At 51.2% G+C, this 25,121-nt stretch overlaps 1 protein-coding gene across 1 annotated transcript in view; it reads right to left on the reverse strand.

Annotated features, from left to right (window-relative positions):
- The window catches only part of VSIG10L2 (V-set and immunoglobulin domain containing 10 like 2), a 34,489-nt gene extending 10,578 nt beyond the window's left edge, over positions 1-23,911 (reverse strand). The window contains exons 1-6 of the mRNA XM_073585623.1: positions 23,045-23,911; positions 22,802-22,985; positions 22,607-22,714; positions 10,961-11,284; positions 10,528-10,803; positions 477-752 (exon numbers count right to left, since the gene is read on the reverse strand). Coding sequence (XP_073441724.1) covers positions 477-752; positions 10,528-10,803; positions 10,961-11,284; positions 22,607-22,714; positions 22,802-22,985; positions 23,045-23,911 — 2,035 coding nt within the window. The remainder of the gene's footprint in view (positions 1-476; positions 753-10,527; positions 10,804-10,960; positions 11,285-22,606; positions 22,715-22,801; positions 22,986-23,044) is intronic.
- Between the last annotated feature and the right edge of the window lie 1,210 nt (positions 23,912-25,121).

Here is a 25,121-nt window from a genome sequence, read left to right on the forward strand (position 1 = left end):
GACGTGGTGCCGCATCTGTACAGGTGCAAGAAAAGTAACATCCAGAAGAAGAGAAACACAAGATGGTTACAAGTGATCACATCGAACAAGAGACCAGTTTGTGTTCAGTGAATGAAATCTCTTTGGCTTACAGTCACGGGGTGTAAAGAAAACAAATGTCATCCTGTCCTAGCTGTGAAGCGAGGGCCCCGGCTAGGGCTGCACTCTGACACATTGCAGCAAACCATAGCAGTTTGCTGCAGATGTATTCAGCTCAGGATTGCCTGGGCTGGAAAAAATAGTTAGCAAACACTCGGCTGTGACAAGTGTTAGGTTTGTAGATGTTGTACATAAAAAAGTTGCTATTCTCTGACAGCAAGCAGAGATCTGGATGAGGAATTGTATCACAAGAGGATTAGGAAGGTGCAGATTTGGTTTTAATATAAAATAACAAAATTGGGAAACCATCTGCACAGGTGAAAGGGCGACGCACTTACAGTAGACGGTGAGGATGATGGTGCTCTGGGTCCGTGTGTTGAGCTGGGCGTTCTGTGCCAGGCAGGTATACAAGCCGGTCTGTGTGCGGGAGATCTTGGGAATGACGTACATCTGCCCGGTGGACATCTGAGAGTTGTTATAGAACCAGACGTAGTGGCATGGAGGATTGGAGGACGCTGAACAGTTCAGAGTCACCTCCTCCAGCTCGTTGGCAGCAAAACCGGTCTCACTGATGGCGTATGGCTTAATGGTGATTTCCGGTTCATCTGGGCCGTCTAGAAGAAACAGCGGATGTGCCATTACCAACAGGCACGATATGTACTAAAAAAGTAAATTCACAGCGTTTTATCCAGGTACAAACACAGAGGAGTCACTGCATACATTACATACCGATCCTGTATTATATCCCAGAGCTGCACTCACTATTCTGCTGGTGCAGTGACTGTGTACATACATTACTGATCCTGAGTTACATCCTGTATTATACTCCAGAGCTGCACTCACTATTCTGCTGGTGCAGTCACTGTGTACATACATTACATTACTGATCCTGAGTTACATCCTATATTATACTCCAGAGCTGCACTCACTATTCTGCTGGTGCAGTCACTGTGTACATACATTACATTACTGATCCTGAGTTACATCCTATATTATACTCCAGAGCTGCACTCACTATTCTGCTGGTGCAGTCACTGTGTACATACATTACATTACTGATCCTGAGTTACATCCTATATTATACTCCAGAGCTGCACTCACTATTCTGCTGGTGCAGTCACTGTGTACATACATTACATTACTGATCCTGAGTTACATCCTGTATTATCCTTCAGAGCTGCACTCACTATTCTGCTGGTGCAGTCACTGTGTACATACATTACTGATCCTGAGTTACATCCTGAATTATACCACAGAGCTGCACTCACTATTCTGATGGTGCAGTCGCTGTGTACATACATTACATTACTGATCCTGTACAGATCCTGAGTTATATCTTGTATTATACTCCAGAGCTGAACTCACTATTCTGCTGGTGCAGTCACTGTGTACATACATTACACTACTGATCCTGAGTTACATCCTGTAATATACTCCAGAGCTGCACTCACTATTCTGCTGGTGCAGTCACTGTGTACATACATTACATTACTGATCCTGAGTTACATCCTGTATTATACTCCAGAGCTGCACTCACTATTCTGCTGGTACAGTCACTATGTACATACATTACTGATCCTGAGTTACATCCTGTATTACACTCCAGAGCTGCACTCACTATTCTGCTGGTGCAGTCATTGTGTACATACATTACATTACTGATCCTGTTAATCATCCTGAGTTACATCCTGAATTATACCCCAGAGCTGCACTCACTATTCTGATGGTGCAGTCACTGTGTACATACATTACATACTGATCCTGAGTTACATCCTGTATTATACCCCAGAGCTGCACTCATTATTCTGCTGGTGCAGTCACTGTGTACATACATTACATTACTGATCCTGAGTTACATCCTGTATTATACTCCAGAGCTGCACTCACTATTCCGCTGGTGCAGTCACTGTGTACATACATTACATTACTGATCCTGAGTTACATCCTGTATTATACTCCAGAGCTGCACTCACTATTCTGCTGGTGCAGTGACTGTGTACATACATTACATTACTGATCCTGAGTCACATCCTGTATTATACTCCAGAGCTGCACTCACTATTCTGCTGGTGCAGTCACTGTGTACATACATTACATTACTAATCCTGAGTTACATCCTGTATTATACTCCAGAGCTGCACTCACTATTCTGCTGGTGCAGTCACTGTGTACATACATTACATTACTGATCCTGAGTTACATCCTGAATTATACCCTAGAGCTGCACTCACTATTCTGCTGGTGCAGTCAACTGTGTACATACATTACATTACTGATCCTGAGTTACATCCTGTATTATACCCTAGAGCTGCACTCACTATTCTGCTGGTGCAGTCACTGCGTACATACATTACATTACTGATCCTGAGTTACATCCTGTATTATACCCCAGAGCTGCACTCACTATTCTGCTGGTGCAGTCACTATGTACATACATTACTGATCCTGAGTTACATCCTGTATTATACTCCAGAGCTGCACTCAGTATTCTGCTGGTGCAGTCACTGTGTATATACATTACTGATCCTGAGTTATATCCCGTATTATACTCCAGAGCTGCACTCACTATTCTGCTGGTGCAGTCACTGTGTGCATACATTACATTACTGATCCTGAGTTACATCCTGTATTATACCCCAGAGCTGCACTCACTATTCTGCTGATGCAGTCACTATGTACATATATTACTGATCCAGTAGATCTTTTATTATAAAAATAACAAACATAATAATAACAGAAACAAAACAGAAATATAAGCCAGAAATAATCAATATAATGAACACTGTTCCAGCCGCTCATTCTCTCCTCACACACATATTATACATATATACAGAATAATAACTAATATTAACTACTTCCACCTTCTGGTCCGATCACCAAACAAAATAATAACCACAAACAAATAAAATAAACAATAGCAAACAGAAACTATATACATAAACCCTTTTTTTCAATACATACACACACACAGCTGTCCTGACTCTAATGCCTCAGTCTATGTCCAGTGTCCCATAGTCCCACAAGATAAACCCACCTCCTCTCTTTTCCTACCACGCAACCTAACACTTACACCAAAATCTATATCCCTATATACAGAAATGAACACTACAATAACCACAAATCACAAAGCCCAAGTTCGGCACCTGCAGCCCAAAATCACTGAATACTGATCAACAAAACAAAATTCTACAGTGTCAGCAGCAGCCCACCACCAGGAAAGGAGATGACCAGAATAAAGCACACTAAAAGAAAAGCCCCTCCAGAGGAGAGCGGCCCTATGTGTGCCCAGTCTATAACACTCCAGAGAGCGCACCTTTATCAGGTCACCGAGTATGGTCCTAAACACTTCATCCACTGGGAGGATTTTCCGTTGCTTTGATACCAAGTACCGTGGGTTCCACATGTGATACCTAGCCACTATGCTAACTAAAAATAAGGTGCAGCGGTCCCGACCACCCAGGTCTCAGAATGCTCCATAGGCCCATTCCGCATGAGAGACCAGCCAGCCATGATCAGCCAATGGAGGCGCCCACCATGCTGTACACCTCTGTGTTAAAGGGACAACGAAGCAGGAAGCTTCCCATTAGGGCACCACAATGCTCCCGAGGACAGTTCCTGCCCTCAGAGCTCCTACACTTCAGATTGTCCTTCACACACAGTTTCCCATGGAAGCAGTGCCAAGCCATGTCTCAAAACTTCGAGGGGATCGTGACAGAATTCAAAAGATGCAAACTCACCCCAAGATCCCGACTTGGGCAATCCCTGCGCGCCAGACGCCTCTGGAAATGGGTCAACAGAACCCTATTGTCAAGGAGTTTCCTTGGCAGAGTACTGATCTCCCACATTCCCAGACCCCACCGGTGAATTACCTTCAAAACCAAGGTAGCGTAAACCGAAAGATGTCCATGCGGTGTGCGAAGATCCTTCACTTGCCCTCCTGTCTCCCATTCCTGGAAGAAAGGCTGAAACCATCCCCTACAGGAGAATACCCAGAAAGGAGCCCTCTCTTTCCAGAGGTTTGCAATATTGATCTTAATGAAGGTATCCAGACGGAATACCACAGGGTTGACCAAACCCTGCCTAGTCTCCTCGCACAGTAAGTAACCTCCCTCTTGACCAGGTTCAGTCTATTCGCCCATAACAGTTGGAAGAACAAACTGCAGACCCAAGTCCAGAGAGACTCCGGCAAGATGCACACAATGCCCAGATAAATTAATGGGTCAATCGCAAACACGTACAGCAGCGGACTAAAGGGACAACCCTGGTGAACACCAGATCTAACCCCAAAAGAGCTGTCAATCCAACCGTTCACAAGCGGGAAACCCTGTGCCCTACAATACAAGGTCTTAAGCCAATCAATAAACCCCCCCAGGCAGGCCATATCTCAGAAGGACAAACCAGAGGTAATTGCTTTTGCCTGGTCCAGTAACAGCCTGTACCCCTTCCAGTGACCAGCCCTACTCTGCTCCACTGCCTCTCGGACACAGAGCACAGCACTAAATGTGCTGCGGCCTGGAACGGCCTTTGCCAGAACCTTTCTGTCTGCATTGAGAAGCGCTATGGGACGCCAATTCTCAATGCAAGATGGGTCTTTTTCCTTTGACAAGATGATCAGGGCAGACCTCCTCATTGACTTCGGCAGAGTGAACGAGAAAAGACACTCATTTAATACCTGTCAAGAGGGGAACCAAAGCGTCCTTAAAGGTCTTACAGAATTCAGATGTTAAGCTATCTGGATCGGGTGATGTTTTGTGGCAAGCCCTTCAATCGCCAACTTAACTTCCTCTTCCCTGATCATCTCTGTCAAAATGTCAAGAGAGGGGTCTACACCTGGTTCGGGGACGGCTTCAGCCAGGAAAGTCGACATCTCATCCCAATCAAGATCCCTCTTCCCCAAGAGGTGAAGGTAGAAGGATATGACAACTTCCAGGATCCCTGATCTGGATCGCCTCAGGGACCCCGTAATGTCAACCAGTCCTGTAACTACTTTACTATTCACTTGCAGTTCCTGTAAGGATTGGGCGAGCAGTACTTCCCGTAATCCCTCTCAAAAACCAAAGATGCACGCGTGTCTATTGTACTGACACCTCATAAGCAAAGATTTCACTCTGGAGATCTCCTTGCGGCTTCCTCCAGTTGAGACAAGATGCTTGAGTTTCTTCCTCAGACCCTGATACAGGCGGTACCTGCCCAGACTCCTGAGGCTCGAGAGCTGGCGGAAGAATCTTGCCACCCTTTTCTTGAACATCTCCCACCACTCTGACTTACTGCTACAAAGATCCAGTAAGGGTACCTGGCTCTGAAGAAAATCCTCAAAGGAGTGTCTTATTTCCGCTTCTTCCAAGAGAGACGAATTGAGCCTCCAAAAGCCTCTTCCCATCCGGAGGGTCTCTGTAACATTCAGAGAAAACAAAATTAAACAGTGGTCAGAGAACTCCACCTCAACAGCAGACACTGCTGAAGAGGCAGCTTCCTCCTTTAAATAAAACCTATCTTTTCTGGACCTAGAGTTACCTCTGTGATAGGTGAACCCCTCGTGGCCTGGGATGTGCCAAATATGGACATCCACCAGGTGAGCCTCACTAGCTATACTATTAAGGGCAACGAGATCATAAGAGCTTGTCTCTGAAACCTCCTCTATCTCGGTGTCTCGTGACAGTATTGAAGTCCCCTCCAAAGACAACCTGCTGACTTGACAAAAGGTAGGGCTCGATCCTCCAAGAGACACTTCCGGTTCCACTTAGATTGGGGACCATAGAGGTTAATGAGCCGGAGCTCTTGACCCTTCATGAGGACATCTAAGATCAGGCACCTCCCCATTTCTAACTCGATAACCCGTCTGCATTTCACCAGTGCGGTAAAAAGGACCGCCACTCCGCTATATGGCTCAGCTGAAAGAGACCAGTAAGAGGGCCCGAGTCTCCACTCCCTCTTTGCTTTAAACATGTCTGCCATGTTTGGCAGCCTGGTCTCTTGCAAAAAGAAAATGTCAGCTTCAACCCGGCTGACATTAATTGACGCCAGCGTCAACGGAGTGGGTACTTCCATCATTAGAGATTGAGTTAGGTGGCTTTCTTCTTCCCACTCCCCTTATCCGCCGCCTCAGAGGAGGAATTCTTCCCCCTCTTTAACGACACTGAGGTGTCCATTCCCACGTGTTTTTCTTTTTATCGTCCTCGTCTCCAGACTCTGGGCCTGTCCCTCCCTCCAAGGACCTTACATCCCCAGAAGAAGGAAACTCGACACCCCGTGTAAGCTCCGCTGAAGCTGGAACCTCACCCTCAGCTTCCTCCTCAGAGGAAGATATGTTCTCAAGGGTTTGGAACTGGTTAGAAAGAACAACCAGAGGGGAGTCAGTTTTTCCTTCCTTAGGTACCTTACTCAGAGAGGGAGATGTTTTATCTCCCTTCTTTCTCTTCTTTTTGGTGCCGAGCTTATGCTTGTCCTCTAGCCACTGACTATTATCCTCATCCATACTATCATAATGGGAGGATTCGGAGGCAGTGGCGCTTTCCTCCCTCTGGTACTTCCTGACCTCCTCATCCAACTTATCCTTAGGGGCCTCAGCAGTGAGACAGGCATCCAGGACAGGGGCCGCCCTAGTAGCCCAGGGCTCACTCCCTCTCCTGTCTGCGCTTGTCTAGACGCCTCAGATGGGAAGGAGTCTTTTTATCGCTTTACCTCCTTGGCCCCTCAGCTCCCTCACCCCTGTTAGTCCCTTCCCCTACAGAATCAGCCTCACGGGTTTCTTCCATCGGGGTCACATCTGCATTAGCGAAGGAGCAAGGACAACGGCTGAATGGGTGACCTAACTCACCAGACAGGTGGCACCTAATCTCCACACAAGATGCAGCAAGATGGCCGATATCCCCACACAATGCACTTTTCTGCACATTACAGTTTGCACTGAAGGGTGTGGGGTTGCCGCACCTGTGACAGAGCTTTAGTTGACCCTGATAGAAGACCAGGATACGATCCCTATCCAGGAAGGCAAATGATGGTATCTGGGCAACCATACCACCTGAACGCTTACGTTTTACCATAAACGTTCAGGCCCCTGACCAGACACAAAACTCGTCACGGTTTTGCTTTGGCATCTCCACCACCTCTCCATATTGGCCAAGCCACATCATGATGTCATAACAAGAAAGCGACTCGTTACAGGTCATCACATTCACTTCTTGACTTGGTTTTGGCGAGACACCGACTAAATTGCAAAGTCTTGCCAGATGGACTCATAATTCTACCAGAAGAGCTCAAGCCCCTCGGCCGAACAAAGCTGACATCAAACTCAGGCGTGGAATAGGGATGTATCAAGGTGTAGATGTCAATCGCCTTGAAGTCCATCCTCAGCAGGAGCTCCACAACCTTAAACCTTGAAAGACATGCATCACTGCCACTCCAACAAAGACGGACCACATTCCTACACACACTACCTGGCCTGGCTGTTGGGAGGGACCTCACTGTATCCCCCCTCTTTGTTGTCGGAAGGCCCCGCCTCTCCAGAAGGATAGATCTACCTCTCAACCCTCTACCATTAGTGATCTCTCCCCCTTCTTTAGTGCCTCCAGGAGACGCTGCTGCAACATGCCATCCCCAGAGCCCAGGAGTACACCTTATGTCCCCCTAAGGTGACAGTGGCATAACTCCTGACGGGTTCTGCCACCACCGGGGGGGGGGGGGGCAACCGGACCAGTGACCACATCCACACTAACAGTATCACTATTACCCATCTCCATAACCCCCTCACTCTCCACCAAATCAGCACCCCATCACAAAAAATTTTCCTCATCCATACCCACCACCACATTCACTCCTGCTGGACCAGTGACATTTTGACCTCCGCATCATCAGGCTCAAGGGGTTCAGTCTCCTCCACAGAACTGGAGGCGACCTCACCCCTGGTCTTATGTGCGCCCTCCGCATCATCAGTTGGTAATTTCCGTTGCTTCACTGTTGATACCAGACGCCGCTGATCTTTTTCCATTGTGAGGCGCCGTTGATTCTTTATATCAGGATCTTGCTGACCAACGTAGACAACAAAGAACAGGACTTTGGGAGGACCGGAACTCCCAGTCCTGGCAACCCCCTCACACTGCTACCGCTTCTCAACTAAGTGATCATCAGCAACAGCATTCAGGAACGTCGAGGCTACCGCAGCTGCACCCGACACTGGGCCGCTGCCCCCTCCCACCAAGGAACGCACCACAGTATCATGGCCTGACTGTACGCCCGCAGCTGGGCCACTCGCACTGCTGATGCACCTGCTGCTACATCACCGTTACTACAAGCAGAGACGGAGCTCTGCACCTCACTACGTTGCTTTGTAATCTCCCAGTGCCTTTCCACCGGATCCACAGCAGAACCCGGGTTGGGCTGGGCAACAGGGCTTATACAGTGAGTTGACCCTGCAGCCGAGTCAGGGGGTACAGGAAGTGGGGCATAAACGTAGCTTACCACTTCCTGCAGCTTTGGCTTGGTGGTCTTCTCCTTTTTCTTCTGGCCCCCAGTTGCCTCCTCCAGTAAATCATCACCAAGATGGAAGTTTTGAAGGCACACTAGGGACTCCAGGAGCTTTATCTCCATTAGCGCCCTTCCCTGGCTGCTGTTGTCATTATCCTCCTCAGAGGAAGCAGAACTGCGCCCAGATGTCAATGTCGACTATCTTGCAGGGAGCTCGCTGCACGTGGCCTGCGGGTGACTTTGCAGGCTGCCAGGTGGGGCTTTCTACTGGTCATCATCCTCCTCATCATCATCATTCACCTGGCTCTCAGGCTGCAGCCCCATCTGCCTTTGCTCTCTGTTATCAGCCATATCTCTAAATCTGTCCTCATTCAGTAGTTTTTCTTTGAAGGGACCACTCTTCTCTCTTATGAAAGCTTTCCTTACCTCCAAGTCATTAATTTCAAGCTTCAACCTCTTCACCTCCGCCTGGAATTGTGTCTTCCTCGGCTTGGAGGAACCTGCAGCTTTGGCGCTTGTGTAGCGCAGCTCCTCCCGGAGCCTCCTGATGGTCTTGCTCGCGTCTTCATACTCACAGAGGTGGCTCATGACCCGGGAGCCATAGGTGGACACAGACTCCCAGTGTCTCTACAGCCCCAACCTTCCTCAGTGAGGTCAGCCACACCTCCGTGAGCACTCAGCTTTACTCAGGAAGGACTGCCATCATGAACTTCTTTGGGTCTCTGCAGACCCGGGGGGAGTAGGAGTCACACTAGTGAGACTTCTGGGGGAGAGTCTCACCCCCGAGTCCTCTGATGGGAAAAACCAGTTGCTGGTTTCTTCTGCTCCCTGCCGGACTGGTCCGGGAAACAGAAGCCTGGGACTTGGCTACAATGCTCATCCCAGGAAAACCCACTACCTTCCTGGGTAGGAGAGAGAGAATGTCCCTGGGTGGAGAGGTGGTGGTTTCTCAGGAGCACACAGCAGGATCAGTAACGACCACACCCACAATCACCACAGCGAGCAACAGCTGCATACATTACTGATCCTGAGTTACATCCAGTATTATACCCCAGAGCTGCACTCAATATTCTGCAGGTGCGGTCAGTGTGTACATACATAACTGATCTTGTACTGCTCCTGAGTTACATCCTGTAATCCTGTATTATACCCCAGAGCTGCACTCACTGTTCTGCTGGTGCAGTCACTGTGTACATACATTACTGATCCTGAGTTACATCCTGTATTATACTCCAGTGCTGCACTCACTATTCTGCTGGTGCAGTCACCGTGTACATACATTACTGATCCTGAGTTACGTCCTGTGTTATACTTCAGAGCTGCGCTCACTATTCTTCTGGTGCAGTCACTGTGTACATATTATTGATCCTGAGTTACATCCTGTAATCCTGTATTATACTCCAGAGCTGCACTCAATATTCTGCTGGTGCAATCACTGTATACATACATTACGCTACTGATCCTGAGTTACATCCTGTATTATACTCCAGAGCTGTACTCACTATTCTGCTGGTGCAGTCACTGTGTACATGCATTACATTACTGATCCTGAGTTACATCCTGTATTACGGTGTGTGCACACGCTACGGATTCTGCTGCGGATGCGCAGCGGATTTGGCCCTGCGGATCCGCAACAGTTTTTGCTGCAGTGTACAGTACCATTATAACCTATGGAAATCAAAAACCGCAGTGCATGTCACTTCTTTCTGCGGAATCCGCAGCGGATTCAGACCTTCTTCATTGCAGAGGTGTGAAACCGCAGGCCAATCCGCAGATAAACCGCAGGTCTTTTGACCTGCGGATTTACCTGCAGTTTTAGCTAAATCCGCTCGGAAAATTCCGCAGGTGAATCTGCAGCATGTGCACACAACCTTATACCCCAGAGCTGCGCTCACTATTCTGCAGTGGTGTAGTTGGAGGACTTACATATGACGTCCAGGTAGAGTCTCCCGCTGGTCTCCTCGTTGACCATGTTCCTGGCGGTGCAGGTGTACCAGCCAGTGTGGGATCGTGTTGCCGGCTGCAGGAGGAGGACGCTGCTGTTCCCGTCATGTACAGTGAACGTCCCGTCCAGGATTGTATGTCTCTGCCAGATGAAGAAGAGGGGTCCGGTTCCAGCCTCGACAGTACAGGACAACACAACTCTGGACCCTTCCACCGGCGTTTGCTCGTCGATGTGTAGACTGGGCTTTGTCACCGGCACTAAAACAGAAAAGCCCCAACGAGAGGAGACATGGAGAGCGCCTTGTATGTGCACAGTACTGTATGTGCATAGCTGATGGTTTGTTACACTGAACCAGCGAGTCAGATACATTGTAACAAAGTGCAGCTGTGAGAGCAGAGCAGATAAACGCTTTACCTAGAACAGTCAGGTGAATGTAGACCGTGGGCGCGGAGATGTACGTCTCCTCCCTGAACGCTATACACGTGTACCTGCCAGCTGCCGCCGGCTTCAGGTTCTCTATGAGGAGCGAACTGCCGGCCAGTGTGACGACCCCCAGAGCTGATGCTTCCTCGTACACATTACCCTTGCGAGCGATGAGGACGATTTCATCTGTTCCGATGATAATAAACGTCCAGATGAGGACGAAGGAGGAGTCAATGTCCCCGCACTTCAGCTGCACAGACCGGCCCAGCACCCCGTCCACTAACAGGACCTTGTTCTCAAGACTTAGCGCCTCACCTGGAGATGGAGAAAAGGTACAATGAGGACGAGACATATTATGGTGGTGATCAGCAACGAATATGGCAAAATCTCCACCGACTCAGAGATGAAGATGTTGGTATTAATGCAGATTTTGTGCAAAACGAGACGTGAGAAACGGACTGAGCTGGGACGACGGTCACCTGTAAGGTGAAGACGGAAGCCTGCAACGGGACGACGGAAGCCTGCAACGTGTCCAAGCAATGTGCGGATAGTCCATGCAGTGTGTGGAGGGTCCATGCAATGTGTCCATTAAGTGTGCAGAGGGTCCATGCAATGTGTCCATTAAGTGTGCAGAGGGTCCGTGCAATGTGTCCATGCAGTGCGGAGGGTTCATGGAATGTGTCCATGCAGTGTGCGGAGGGTCCATGCAATGTGTCCATGAGGTGTGCAGAGGGTCCGTGCAATGTGTCCATGCAGTGCGGAGGGTTCATGGAATGTGTCCATGCAGTGTGCGGAGGGTCCATGCAATGTGTCCATGAGGTGTGCAGAGGGTCCGTGCAATGTGTCCATGCAGTGCGGAGGGTTCATGGAATGTGTCCATGCAGTGTGCGGAGGGTCCATGCAGTGTGTCCATGAGGTGTGCAGAGGGTCCGTGCAATGTGTCCATGCAGTGTGTGGCGGGTCCATGCAATGTGTCCATGAAGTGTGAAGAGGGTCCGTGCAATGTGTCCATGAGGTGTGCAGAGGGTCCGTGCAATGTGTCCATGCAGTGTGTGGCGGGTCCATGCAATGTGTCCATGAAGTGTGAAGAGGGTCCGTGCAATGTGTCCATGCAGTGTGTGGAGGGTCCGTGCAATGTGTCCATGCAGTGTGTGGAGGGTCCGTGCAATGTGTTTATTAAGTGTGCAGAGGGTCCATGCAATGTGTCCATGAAGTGTGAAGAGGGTCCGTGCAATGTGTCCATGAAGTGTGAAGAGGGTCCGTGCAATGTGTCCATGAAGTGTGAAGAGGGTCCGTGCAAAGTGTCCATGCAGTGTGTGGCGGGTCCATGCAATGTGTCCATTAATTGTGCGGAGGGTCCATGCAATGTGTCCATTAATTGTGCGGAGGGTCCATGCAATGTGTCCATGCAGTGTGCGGAGGGTTCACTCAATGTGTCCATGCAGTGTGCGGAGGGTCTAAGCAATGTGTCCATTAAGTGTGCGGAGGGTCCATGCAATGTGTCCATTAATTGTGCGGAGGGTCCATGCAATGTGTCCATGCAGTGTGCGGAGGGTCCATGCAATGTGTCCATGCAGTGACCGGAGGGTTCACGCAATGTGTCCATGCAGTGTGCGGAGGGTCCAAGCAATGTGTCCATGCAGTGTGCGGAGGGTCCAAGCAATGTGTCCATTAAGTGTGCGGAGGGTCCATGCAATGTGTCCATGAAGTGTGAAGAGGGTTCGTGCAATGTGTCCATGCAGTGTGAGGAGGGTCCATGCAATGTGTCCATGCAGTGTGAAGAGGGTTCGTGCAATGTGTCCATGCAGTGTGCGGAGGGTCCATGCAATGTGTCCATGAAGTGTGAAGAGGGTTCGTGCAATGTGTCCATGAAGTGTGCGGAAGGTCCATGCAATGTGTCCATTAATTGTGCGGAGGGTCCATGCAATGTGTCCATTAATTGTGCGGAGGGTCCATGCAATGTGTCCATGCAGTGTGCGGAGGGTCCAAGCAATGTGTCCATTAAGTGTGCGGAGGGTCCATGCAATGTGTCCATGAAGTGTGAAGAGGGTTCGTGCAATGTGTCCATGCAGTGTGCGGAGGGTCCATGCAATGTGTCCATGCAGTGTGAAGAGGGTTCGTGCAATGTGTCCATGCAGTGTGCGGAGGGTCCATGCAATGTGTCCATGAAGTGTGAAGAGGGTTCGTGCAATGTGTCCATGCAGTGTGCGGAGGGTCCATGCAATGTGTCCATGCAGTGTGCGGAGGGTCCATGCAATGTGTCCATGCAGTGTGTGGAGGGTCCATGCAATGTGTCCATGCAGTGTGCGGAAGGTCCATGCAATGTGTCCATGCAGTGTGCGAAGGGTCCATGCAACGTGTCCATGCAGTGTGCGGAGGGTTCGTGCAATGTGTCTATGCAGTGTGTGGAGGGTCCATGCAATGTGTCCATGCAGTGTGCGGAAGGTCCATGCAATGTGTCCATGCAGTGTGCGGAGGGTCCATGCAATGTGTCCATGCAGTGTGCGGAGGGTCCATGCAGTGTGCGGAGGGTCCATGCAATGTGTCCATTAAGTGTGAAGAGGTCTACAATGTGTCCATGCAGTGTGCGGAGGGTTCATGGAATGTGTCCATGTAGTGTGCGGAGGGTCCAAGCAATGTGTCCATTAAGTGTGCGGAGGGTCCATGCAATGTGTCCATGCAGTGTGAAGAGGGTCTGTACAATGTGTCAATGCAGTGTGCGGAGAGTTCATGAAATGTGTCCATGCAGTGTGCGGAGGGTCCATGCAATGTGTCCATTAAGTGTGCAGAGGGTCCATGCAATGTGTCCATGAAGTGTGAAGAGGGTCCGTACAATGTGTCCATGCAGTGTGCGGAGGGTTCATGGAATGTGTCCATGCAGTGTGCGGAGGGTCCATGCAGTGTGTGGAGGGTCCATACAATGTGTCCATGCAGTGTGTGGAGGGTCCATACAATGTGTCCATTAAGTGTGGAGAGGGTCCATGCAATGTGTCCATGAAGTGTGAAGAGGGTCCGTGCAATGTGTCCATGCAGTGTGCGGAGGGTCCATGCAATGTGTCCATGCAGTGTGCGGAGGGTTCATGGAATGTGTCCATGCAGTGTGCGGAGGGTCCATGCAGTGTGTCCATGCAGTGTGTGGAGGGTCCATACAATGTGTCCATTAAGTGTGGAGAGGGTCCATGCAATGTGTCCATGCAGTGTGCGGAGGGTCCATGCAATGTGTCAATGCAGTGTGCGGAGGGTCCATGCAGTGTGCGGAGGGTCCATGCAGTGTGCGGAGGGTCCATTCAATGTGTCCATGCAGTGTGCGGAGAGAGGGTCCATGCAATGTGTCCATGCAGTGTGCGGAGGGTCCATGCAATCTGTCCATTAAGTGTGCAGAGGGTCCGTACAATGTGTCCATGCAGTGTGCGGAGGGTTCATGGAATGTGTCCATGCAGTGTGCGGAGGGTTCATGGAATGTGTCCATGCAGTGTGCGGAGGGTCCATGCAGTGTGCGGAGGGTCCATGCAGTGTGTCCATGCAGTGTGTGGAGGGTCCATACAATGTGTCCATTAAGTGTGGAGAGGGTCCGTGTAATGTGTCCATGCAGTGTATGGAGGGTCCATGCAATGTGTCCATGCAGTGTGCGGAGGGTCCATGCAATGTGTCCATTAAGTGTGCAGAGGGTCCGTACAATGTGTCCATGCAGTGTGCGGAGGGTTCATGGAATGTGTCCATGCAGTGTGCGGAGGGTCCATGCAGTGTGCGGAGGGTCCATGCAATGTGTCCATTAAGTGTGGAGAGGGTCCATGCAATGTGTCCATGAAGTGTGAAGAGGGTCCGTGCAATGTGTCCATGCAGTGTGCGGAGGGTTCATGAAATGTGTCCATGCAGTGTGCGGAGGGTCCATGCAATGTGTCCATTAAGTGTGCAGAGGGTCCATGCAATGTGTCCATGAAGTGTGAAGAGGGTCCGTACAATGTGTCCATGCAGTGTGCGGAGAGTTCATGAAATGTGTCCATGCAGTGTGCGGAGGGTCCATGCAATGTGTCCATTAAGTGTGCAGAGGGTCCATGCAATGTGTCCATGAAGTGTGAAGAGGGTCCGTACAATGTGTCCATGCAGTGTGCGGAGGGTTCATGGAATGTGTCCATGCAGTGTGCGGAGGGTCCATGCAGTGTGTGGAGGGTCCATACAATGTGTCCATGCAGTGTGTGGAGGGTCCATACAATGTGTCCATTAAGTGTGGAGAGGGTCCATGCAATGTGTCCATGAAGTGTGAAGAGGGTCCGTGCAATGTGTCCATGCAGTGTGCGGAGGGTCCATGCAATGTGTCCATGCAGTGTGCGGAGGGTTCATGGAATGTGTCCATGCAGTGTGCGGAGGGTCCATGCAGTGTGCGGAGGGTCCATGCAATGTGTCCATGCAGTGTGTGGAGGGTCCATACAATGTGTCCATTAAGTGTGGAGAGGGTCCATGCAATGTGTCCATGCAGTGTGCAGAGGGTCCATGCAATGTGTCCATGCAGTGTGCGGAGGGTCCATGCAGTGTGCGGAGGGTCCATGCAGTGTGCGGAGGGTCCATGCAGTGTGCGGAGGGTCCATTCAATGTGTCCATGCAGTGTGCGGAGAGAGGGTCCATGCAATGTGTCCATGCAGTGTGCGGAGGGTCCATGCAATCTGTCCATTAAGTGTGCAGAGGGTCCGTACAATGTGTCCATGCAGTGTGCGGAGGGTTCATGGAATGTGTCCATGCAGTGTGCGGAGGGTTCATGGAATGTGTCCATGCAGTGTGCGGAGGGTCCATGCAGTGTGCGGAGGGTCCATGCAGTGTGTCCATGCAGTGTGTGGAGGGTCCATACAATGTGTCCATTAAGTGTGGAGAGGGTCCGTGTAATGTGTCCATGCAGTGTATGGAGGGTCCATGCAATGTGTCCATGCAGTGTGCGGAGGGTCCATGCAATGTGTCCATTAAGTGTGCAGAGGGTCCGTACAATGTGTCCATGCAGTGTGCGGAGGGTTCATGGAATGTGTCCATGCAGTGTGTGGAGGGTCCATACAATGTGTCCATTAAGTGTGGAGAGGGTCCATGCAATGTGTCCATGCAGTGTGCGGAGGGTCCATGCAATGTGTCCATGCAGTGTGCGGAGGGTCCATGCAGTGTGCGGAGGGTCCATGCAGTGTGCGGAGGGTCCATGCAGTGTGCGGAGGGTCCATTCAATGTGTCCATGCAGTGTGCGGAGAGAGGGTCCATGCAATGTGTCCATGCAGTGTGCGGAGGGTCCATGCAATCTGTCCATTAAGTGTGCAGAGGGTCCGTACAATGTGTCCATGCAGTGTGCGGAGGGTTCATGGAATGTGTCCATGCAGTGTGCGGAGGGTTCATGGAATGTGTCCATGCAGTGTGCGGAGGGTCCATGCAGTGTGCGGAGGGTCCATGCAGTGTGTCCATGCAGTGTGTGGAGGGTCCATACAATGTGTCCATTAAGTGTGGAGAGGGTCCGTGTAATGTGTCCATGCAGTGTATGGAGGGTCCATGCAATGTGTCCATGCAGTGTGCGGAGGGTCCATGCAATGTGTCCATTAAGTGTGCAGAGGGTCCGTACAATGTGTCCATGCAGTGTGCGGAGGGTTCATGGAATGTGTCCATGCAGTGTGCGGAGGGTCCATGCAGTGTGCGGAGGGTCCATGCAATGTGTCCATTAAGTGTGGAGAGGGTCCATGCAATGTGTCCATGAAGTGTGAAGTGGGTCCGTGCAATGTGTCCATGCAGTGTGCGGAGGGTTCACGCAATGTGTCCATGCAGTGTGCGGAGGGTCCATACAATGTGTCCATTAAGTGTGCAGAGGGTGCATGCAATGTGTCCATGTAGTGTGAAGAGGGTTCGCGCAATGTGTCCATGCAGTGTGCGGAGGGTCCATGCAATGTGTCCATGCAGTGTGCGGAGGGTCCATGCAGTGTGCGGAGGGTCCATGCAGTGTGCGGAGGGTCCATTCAATGTGTCCATGCAGTGTGCGGAGAGAGGGTCCATGCAATGTGTCCATGCAGTGTGCGGAGAGAGGGTCCATGCAATGTGTCCATGCAGTGTGTGGAGGGTCCATACAATGTGTCCATTAAGTGTGCAGAGGGTCCATGCAATGTGTCCATGAAGTGTGAAGAGGGTCCGTACAATGTGTCCATGCAGTGTGCGGAGAGTTCATGAAATGTGTCCATGCAGTGTGCGGAGGGTCCATGCAATGTGTCCATTAAGTGTGCAGAGGGTCCATGCAATGTGTCCATGAAGTGTGAAGAGGGTCCGTACAATGTGTCCATGCAGTGTGCGGAGGGTTCATGCAATGTGTCCATGCAGTGTGAAGAGGGTTCGCGCAATGTGTCCATGCAGTGTGCGGAGGGTCCATGCAATGTGTCCATGCAGTGTGCGGAGGGTCCATGCAGTGTGCGGAGGGTCCATGCAGTGTGCGGAGGGTCCATTCAATGTGTCCATGCAGTGTGCGGAGAGAGGGTCCATGCAATGTGTCCATGCAGTGTGCGGAGAGAGGGTCCATGCAATGTGTCCATGCAGTGTGCGGAGGGTCCATTCAATGTGTCCATGCAGTGTGCGGAGAGAGGGTCCATGCAATGTGTCCATGCAGTGTGCGGAGAGAGGGTCCATGCAATGTGTCCATGAAGTGTGAAGAGGGTCCATGCAATGTGTCCATTAAGTGTGCAGAGGGTGCATGCAATGTGTCCATGTAGTGTGAAGAGGGTTCGCGCAATGTGTCCATGCAGTGTGCGGAGGGTCCATGCAATGTGTCCATGCAGTGTGCGGAGGGTCCATGCAGTGTGCGGAGGGTCCATGCAGTGTGCGGAGGGTCCATTCAATGTGTCCATGCAGTGTGCGGAGAGAGGGTCCATGCAATGTGTCCATGCAGTGTGCGGAGAGAGGGTCCATGCAATGTGTCCATGCAGTGTGTGGAGGGTCCATACAATGTGTCCATTAAGTGTGCAGAGGGTCCATGCAATGTGTCCATGAAGTGTGAAGAGGGTCCGTGCAATGTGTCCATGCAGTGTGCGGAGGGTTCATGCAATGTGTCCATGCAGTGTGCGGAGGGTCCATGCAATGTGTCCATTAAGTGTGCAGAGGGTCCATGCAATGTGTCCATGAAGTGTGAAGAGGGTCCGTACAATGTGTCCATGCAGTGTGCGGAGAGTTCATGAAATGTGTCCATTAAGTGTGCAGAGGGTCCATGCAATGTGTCCATGAAGTGTGAAGAGGGTCCGTACAATGTGTCCATGCAGTGTGCGGAGGGTTCATGGAATGTGTCCATGCAGTGTGCGGAGGGTCCATGCAGTGTGTGGAGGGTCCATACAATGTGTCCATGCAGTGTGTGGAGGGTCCATACAATGTGTCCATTAAGTGTGGAGAGGGTCCATGCAATGTGTCCATGAAGTGTGAAGAGGGTCCGTGCAATGTGTCCATGCAGTGTGCGGAGGGTCCATGCAATGTGTCCATGCAGTGTGCGGAGGGTTCATGGAATGTGTCCATGCAGTGTGCGGAGGGTCCATGCAGTGTGCGGAGGGTCCATGCAATGTGTCCATGCAGTGTGTGGAGGGTCCATACAATGTGTCCATTAAGTGTGGAGAGGGTCCATGCAATGTGTCCATGCAGTGTGCAGAGGGTCCATGCAATGTGTCCATGCAGTGTGCGGAGGGTCCATGCAGTGTGCGGAGGGTCCATGCAGTGTGCGGAGGGTCCATGCAGTGTGCGGAGGGTCCATTCAATGTGTCCATGCAGTGTGCGGAGAGAGGGTCCATGCAATGTGTCCATGCAGTGTGCGGAGGGTCCATGCAATCTGTCCATTAAGTGTGCAGAGGGTCCGTACAATGTGTCCATGCAGTGTGCGGAGGGTTCATGGAATGTGTCCATGCAGTGTGCGGAGGGTTCATGGAATGTGTCCATGCAGTGTGCGGAGGGTCCATGCAGTGTGCGGAGGGTCCATGCAGTGTGTCCATGCAGTGTGTGGAGGGTCCATACAATGTGTCCATTAAGTGTGGAGAGGGTCCGTGTAATGTGTCCATGCAGTGTATGGAGGGTCCATGCAATGTGTCCATGCAGTGTGCGGAGGGTCCATGCAATGTGTCCATTAAGTGTGCAGAGGGTCCGTACAATGTGTCCATGCAGTGTGCGGAGGGTTCATGGAATGTGTCCATGCAGTGTGTGGAGGGTCCATACAATGTGTCCATTAAGTGTGGAGAGGGTCCATGCAATGTGTCCATGCAGTGTGCGGAGGGTCCATGCAATGTGTCCATGCAGTGTGCGGAGGGTCCATGCAGTGTGCGGAGGGTCCATGCAGTGTGCGGAGGGTCCATGCAGTGTGCGGAGGGTCCATTCAATGTGTCCATGCAGTGTGCGGAGAGAGGGTCCATGCAATGTGTCCATGCAGTGTGCGGAGGGTCCATGCAATCTGTCCATTAAGTGTGCAGAGGGTCCGTACAATGTGTCCATGCAGTGTGCGGAGGGTTCATGGAATGTGTCCATGCAGTGTGCGGAGGGTTCATGGAATGTGTCCATGCAGTGTGCGGAGGGTCCATGCAGTGTGCGGAGGGTCCATGCAGTGTGTCCATGCAGTGTGTGGAGGGTCCATACAATGTGTCCATTAAGTGTGGAGAGGGTCCGTGTAATGTGTCCATGCAGTGTATGGAGGGTCCATGCAATGTGTCCATGCAGTGTGCGGAGGGTCCATGCAATGTGTCCATTAAGTGTGCAGAGGGTCCGTACAATGTGTCCATGCAGTGTGCGGAGGGTTCATGGAATGTGTCCATGCAGTGTGCGGAGGGTCCATGCAGTGTGCGGAGGGTCCATGCAATGTGTCCATTAAGTGTGGAGAGGGTCCATGCAATGTGTCCATGAAGTGTGAAGTGGGTCCGTGCAATGTGTCCATGCAGTGTGCGGAGGGTTCACGCAATGTGTCCATGCAGTGTGCGGAGGGTCCATACAATGTGTCCATTAAGTGTGCAGAGGGTGCATGCAATGTGTCCATGTAGTGTGAAGAGGGTTCGCGCAATGTGTCCATGCAGTGTGCGGAGGGTCCATGCAATGTGTCCATGCAGTGTGCGGAGGGTCCATGCAGTGTGCGGAGGGTCCATGCAGTGTGCGGAGGGTCCATTCAATGTGTCCATGCAGTGTGCGGAGAGAGGGTCCATGCAATGTGTCCATGCAGTGTGCGGAGAGAGGGTCCATGCAATGTGTCCATGCAGTGTGTGGAGGGTCCATACAATGTGTCCATTAAGTGTGCAGAGGGTCCATGCAATGTGTCCATGAAGTGTGAAGAGGGTCCGTACAATGTGTCCATGCAGTGTGCGGAGAGTTCATGAAATGTGTCCATGCAGTGTGCGGAGGGTCCATGCAATGTGTCCATTAAGTGTGCAGAGGGTCCATGCAATGTGTCCATGAAGTGTGAAGAGGGTCCGTACAATGTGTCCATGCAGTGTGCGGAGGGTTCATGCAATGTGTCCATGCAGTGTGAAGAGGGTTCGCGCAATGTGTCCATGCAGTGTGCGGAGGGTCCATGCAATGTGTCCATGCAGTGTGCGGAGGGGCCATGCAGTGTGCGGAGGGTCCATTCAATGTGTCCATGCAGTGTGCGGAGAGAGGGTCCATGCAATGTGTCCATGCAGTGTGCGGAGAGAGGGTCCATGCAATGTGTCCATGCAGTGTGCGGAGGGTCCATTCAATGTGTCCATGCAGTGTGCGGAGAGAGGGTCCATGCAATGTGTCCATGCAGTGTGCGGAGAGAGGGTCCATGCAATGTGTCCATGAAGTGTGAAGAGGGTCCATGCAATGTGTCCATTAAGTGTGCAGAGGGTGCATGCAATGTGTCCATGTAGTGTGAAGAGGGTTCGCGCAATGTGTCCATGCAGTGTGCGGAGGGTCCATGCAATGTGTCCATGCAGTGTGCGGAGGGTCCATGCAGTGTGCGGAGGGTCCATGCAGTGTGCGGAGGGTCCATTCAATGTGTCCATGCAGTGTGCGGAGAGAGGGTCCATGCAATGTGTCCATGCAGTGTGCGGAGAGAGGGTCCATGCAATGTGTCCATGCAGTGTGTGGAGGGTCCATACAATGTGTCCATTAAGTGTGCAGAGGGTCCATGCAATGTGTCCATGAAGTGTGAAGAGGGTCCGTGCAATGTGTCCATGCAGTGTGCGGAGGGTTCATGCAATGTGTCCATGCAGTGTGCGGAGGGTCCATGCAATGTGTCCATTAAGTGTGCAGAGGGTCCATGCAATGTGTCCATGAAGTGTGAAGAGGGTCCGTACAATGTGTCCATGCAGTGTGCGGAGAGTTCATGAAATGTGTCCATGCAGTGTGCGGAGGGTCCATGCAATGTGTCCATTAAGTGTGCAGAGGGTCCATGCAATGTGTCCATGAAGTGTGAAGAGGGTCCGTACAATGTGTCCATGCAGTGTGCGGAGGGTTCATGGAATGTGTCCATGCAGTGTGCGGAGGGTCCATGCAGTGTGTGGAGGGTCCATACAATGTGTCCATGCAGTGTGTGGAGGGTCCATACAATGTGTCCATTAAGTGTGGAGAGGGTCCATGCAATGTGTCCATGAAGTGTGAAGAGGGTCCGTGCAATGTGTCCATGCAGTGTGCGGAGGGTCCATGCAATGTGTCCATGCAGTGTGCGGAGGGTTCATGGAATGTGTCCATGCAGTGTGCGGAGGGTCCATGCAGTGTGCGGAGGGTCCATGCAATGTGTCCATGCAGTGTGTGGAGGGTCCATACAATGTGTCCATTAAGTGTGGAGAGGGTCCATGCAATGTGTCCATGCAGTGTGCAGAGGGTCCATGCAATGTGTCCATGCAGTGTGCGGAGGGTCCATGCAGTGTGCGGAGGGTCCATGCAGTGTGCGGAGGGTCCATGCAGTGTGCGGAGGGTCCATTCAATGTGTCCATGCAGTGTGCGGAGAGAGGGTCCATGCAATGTGTCCATGCAGTGTGCGGAGGGTCCATGCAATCTGTCCATTAAGTGTGCAGAGGGTCCGTACAATGTGTCCATGCAGTGTGCGGAGGGTTCATGGAATGTGTCCATGCAGTGTGCGGAGGGTTCATGGAATGTGTCCATGCAGTGTGCGGAGGGTCCATGCAGTGTGCGGAGGGTCCATGCAGTGTGTCCATGCAGTGTGTGGAGGGTCCATACAATGTGTCCATTAAGTGTGGAGAGGGTCCGTGTAATGTGTCCATGCAGTGTATGGAGGGTCCATGCAATGTGTCCATGCAGTGTGCGGAGGGTCCATGCAATGTGTCCATTAAGTGTGCAGAGGGTCCGTACATTGTGTCCATGCAGTGTGCGGAGGGTTCATGGAATGTGTCCATGCAGTGTGCGGAGGGTCCATGCAGTGTGCGGAGGGTCCATGCAATGTGTCCATTAAGTGTGGAGAGGGTCCATGCAATGTGTCCATGAAGTGTGAAGTGGGTCCGTGCAATGTGTCCATGCAGTGTGCGGAGGGTTCACGCAATGTGTCCATTAAGTGTGCAGAGGGTCCATGCAAAGTGTCCATGCAATGTGCAGAGGGTCCATGCAAAGTGTCCATGCAGTGTGCAGTGTGTGGAGTATCCAGTACGTAGTGCCCCATCATATGTCATCTACAACTGCAGTTATGGTGGTCGTACTCACCCACTGTCAGCAGCGTGTGCAGCGCGCACAGAAGCGCCAGGAGTTTCTGCAGTTTACAATCCCTGCTCACACCATGATCCATGTCCCCATGTCGATCCTGGATGAAACCTACGAGGAGAAGTTGTCAGATGTCCGGACAGATTATCCTCTGCCAAACCGCGTCTACTGCAATCACTACTGGAGGAATGTGCTCACAGTTTCCATACTGCACGGACGATCGCGTTTCAGGCAGTGAATTATTCAGTCCAGAGCTGAAATCGTGGTTCTTGTTACACACTATGGTCCTATCACAATGCATAATGCAGGAGCCGGAGCAGCGCTCCCCAAACATGAAACCTCCTCCAGCCTCGAGTCTCTGCTGTAGCCGGGATATTAATCTCTAAGGTTATTAAGGTAAGTGGATAAAGCAGAAAAGAAAGGTAAAAGAAGAGCACTGACCATAGCGCTGGGTGTCCACAAGATCCGACAGAGAACACAGAAAAGCTGGGTGATGGCCAATATGGCGGCCACGAGATCCGACAGAGAACACAGAAAAGCTGGGTGATGGCCAATATGGCGGCCACGAGATCCAACAGAGAACACAGAAAAGCTGGGTGATGGCCAATATGGCGGCCACGAGATCCGACAGAGAACACAGAAAAGCTGGGTGATGGCCAATATGGCGGCCACGAGATCCGACAGAGAACACAGAAAAGCTGGGTGATGGCCAATATGGCGGCCACGAGATCCGACAGAGAACACAGAAAAGCTGGGTGCCGGCCAACATGGCGGCCACGAGATCCGACAGAGAACACAGAAAAGCTGGGTGATGGCCAATATGGCGGCCACGAGATCCGACAGAGAACACAGAAAAGCTGGGTGATGGCCAATATGGCGGCCACGAGATCCGACAGAGAACACAGAAAAGCTGGGTGATGGCCAATATGGCGGCCACGAGATCCGACAGAGAACACAGAAAAGCTGGGTGATGGCCAATATGGCGGCCACGAGATCCGACAGAGAACACAGAAAAGCTGGGTGATGGCCAATATGGCGGCCACGAGATCCGACAGAGAACACAGAAAAGCTGGGTGATGGCCAATATGGCGGCCACGAGATCCGACAGAGAACACAGAAAAGCTGGGTGATGGCCAATATGGCGGCCACGAGATCCGACAGAGAACACAGAAAAGCTGGGTGATGGCCAATATGGCGGCCACGAGATCCGACAGAGAACACAGAAAAGCTGGGTGATGGCCAATATGGCGGCCACGAGATCCGACAGAGAACACAGAAAAGCTGGGTGCCGGCCAACATGGCGGCCATGGGATCCTACATAACACAGGTCTGCTGACACACACGGGTCCATCTATGCACTCTTTACCATTTTATGTTACTGTTGGAAACAGAAGCATTAAATCTGATATTTCTATATTTTTCATTGAGGTTACGGTTTTCGCGCTTTTCCTTTATGCTGATTGGACGTTTTACTTGTCACATGATCAGACTGATACAAGTGGAGATAAACGCTGCCGTGAAATAAAACACACTTAAGCTAATGATTAAACAAATTAAAAACATAAGAAGGAAATACAGTAAAATGGAAATGCAATGTCTTGTGGAAGAAGCTATCGTGTGTCCATGGGACAGGAGGCACCAGAGGAGTGAGGGTCTCAGTTGTCGGACCGATGTTATCACATATGCTGTGATTGGGGGTCACTATTAGCAAAGACCCCTCATATTCAACGTATTTTACTTTTTTGTATTCATCTAACTGCACAATTGCAAAGAACAATAGTCTAACACGTTCTGCAACTTCTTGTTACCGGAGCCCCTTTACAGTAACTAAAACCGCAGAAAAAACATCATTTTTTTCAAACTTTCCAAATGTATTTCAGCATTCATTTTCAGCGTGGTTTTCTTCAGCTGCATGTGAACACAAGTCTGGGATCAGTCCTGCTGGGGCCGTCGGGGAAGCAACAATGGTCAGGAGTGCTGCTCGCTATTAACGTATACCAATAGAGTGAGAAGACCAAGCCACAGGCTGGGGGACCAGGAGGGTCCGGAGTAGAGAATTAGGAGGGGGGCACAATATCGATGGTGGTCTCTATATGGGGAGCACAGTGTCTCCGGCAATGGATGTGACTCTCCAAGGTCGGTAATGTAAGTGGGGGGGGGGGTAAAGGGTGGTGGTCTCTATTTGGTGGGCACAAGTATGGCTGGCACTGGACGTGGTTCTCCGAGGTTGGTAATGTATAAGGGGGAGGGGTAAAGGGTGGTGGTCTTTATATGGTGGGCACAGTATGGCTGGAAATGGACGTGATTCTCCGAGGTTGGTAATGTATATGGGGGAGGGGTGAAGGGTGGTTGGCTCTATATAGGCAGCACAGTATGGCTGGCACTGGACTTGACTCTCCAAGGTTGGTAATGTATATGGGGGGTTAAGGGTGGTGGTCTCTACATGGTGGGCACAGTATGCCTGGCACTGGACGTGGTTCTGCGAGGTTGGTAATTTATAGGGGGGAGGGGTAAAGAG

The sequence above is a fragment of the Dendrobates tinctorius genome, unplaced genomic scaffold, assembly GCF_039654945.1.
Source record: "Dendrobates tinctorius isolate UK_male_01 unplaced genomic scaffold, ASM3965494v1 ptg000086l, whole genome shotgun sequence".
NCBI lineage: Eukaryota > Metazoa > Chordata > Amphibia > Anura > Dendrobatidae > Dendrobates > Dendrobates tinctorius.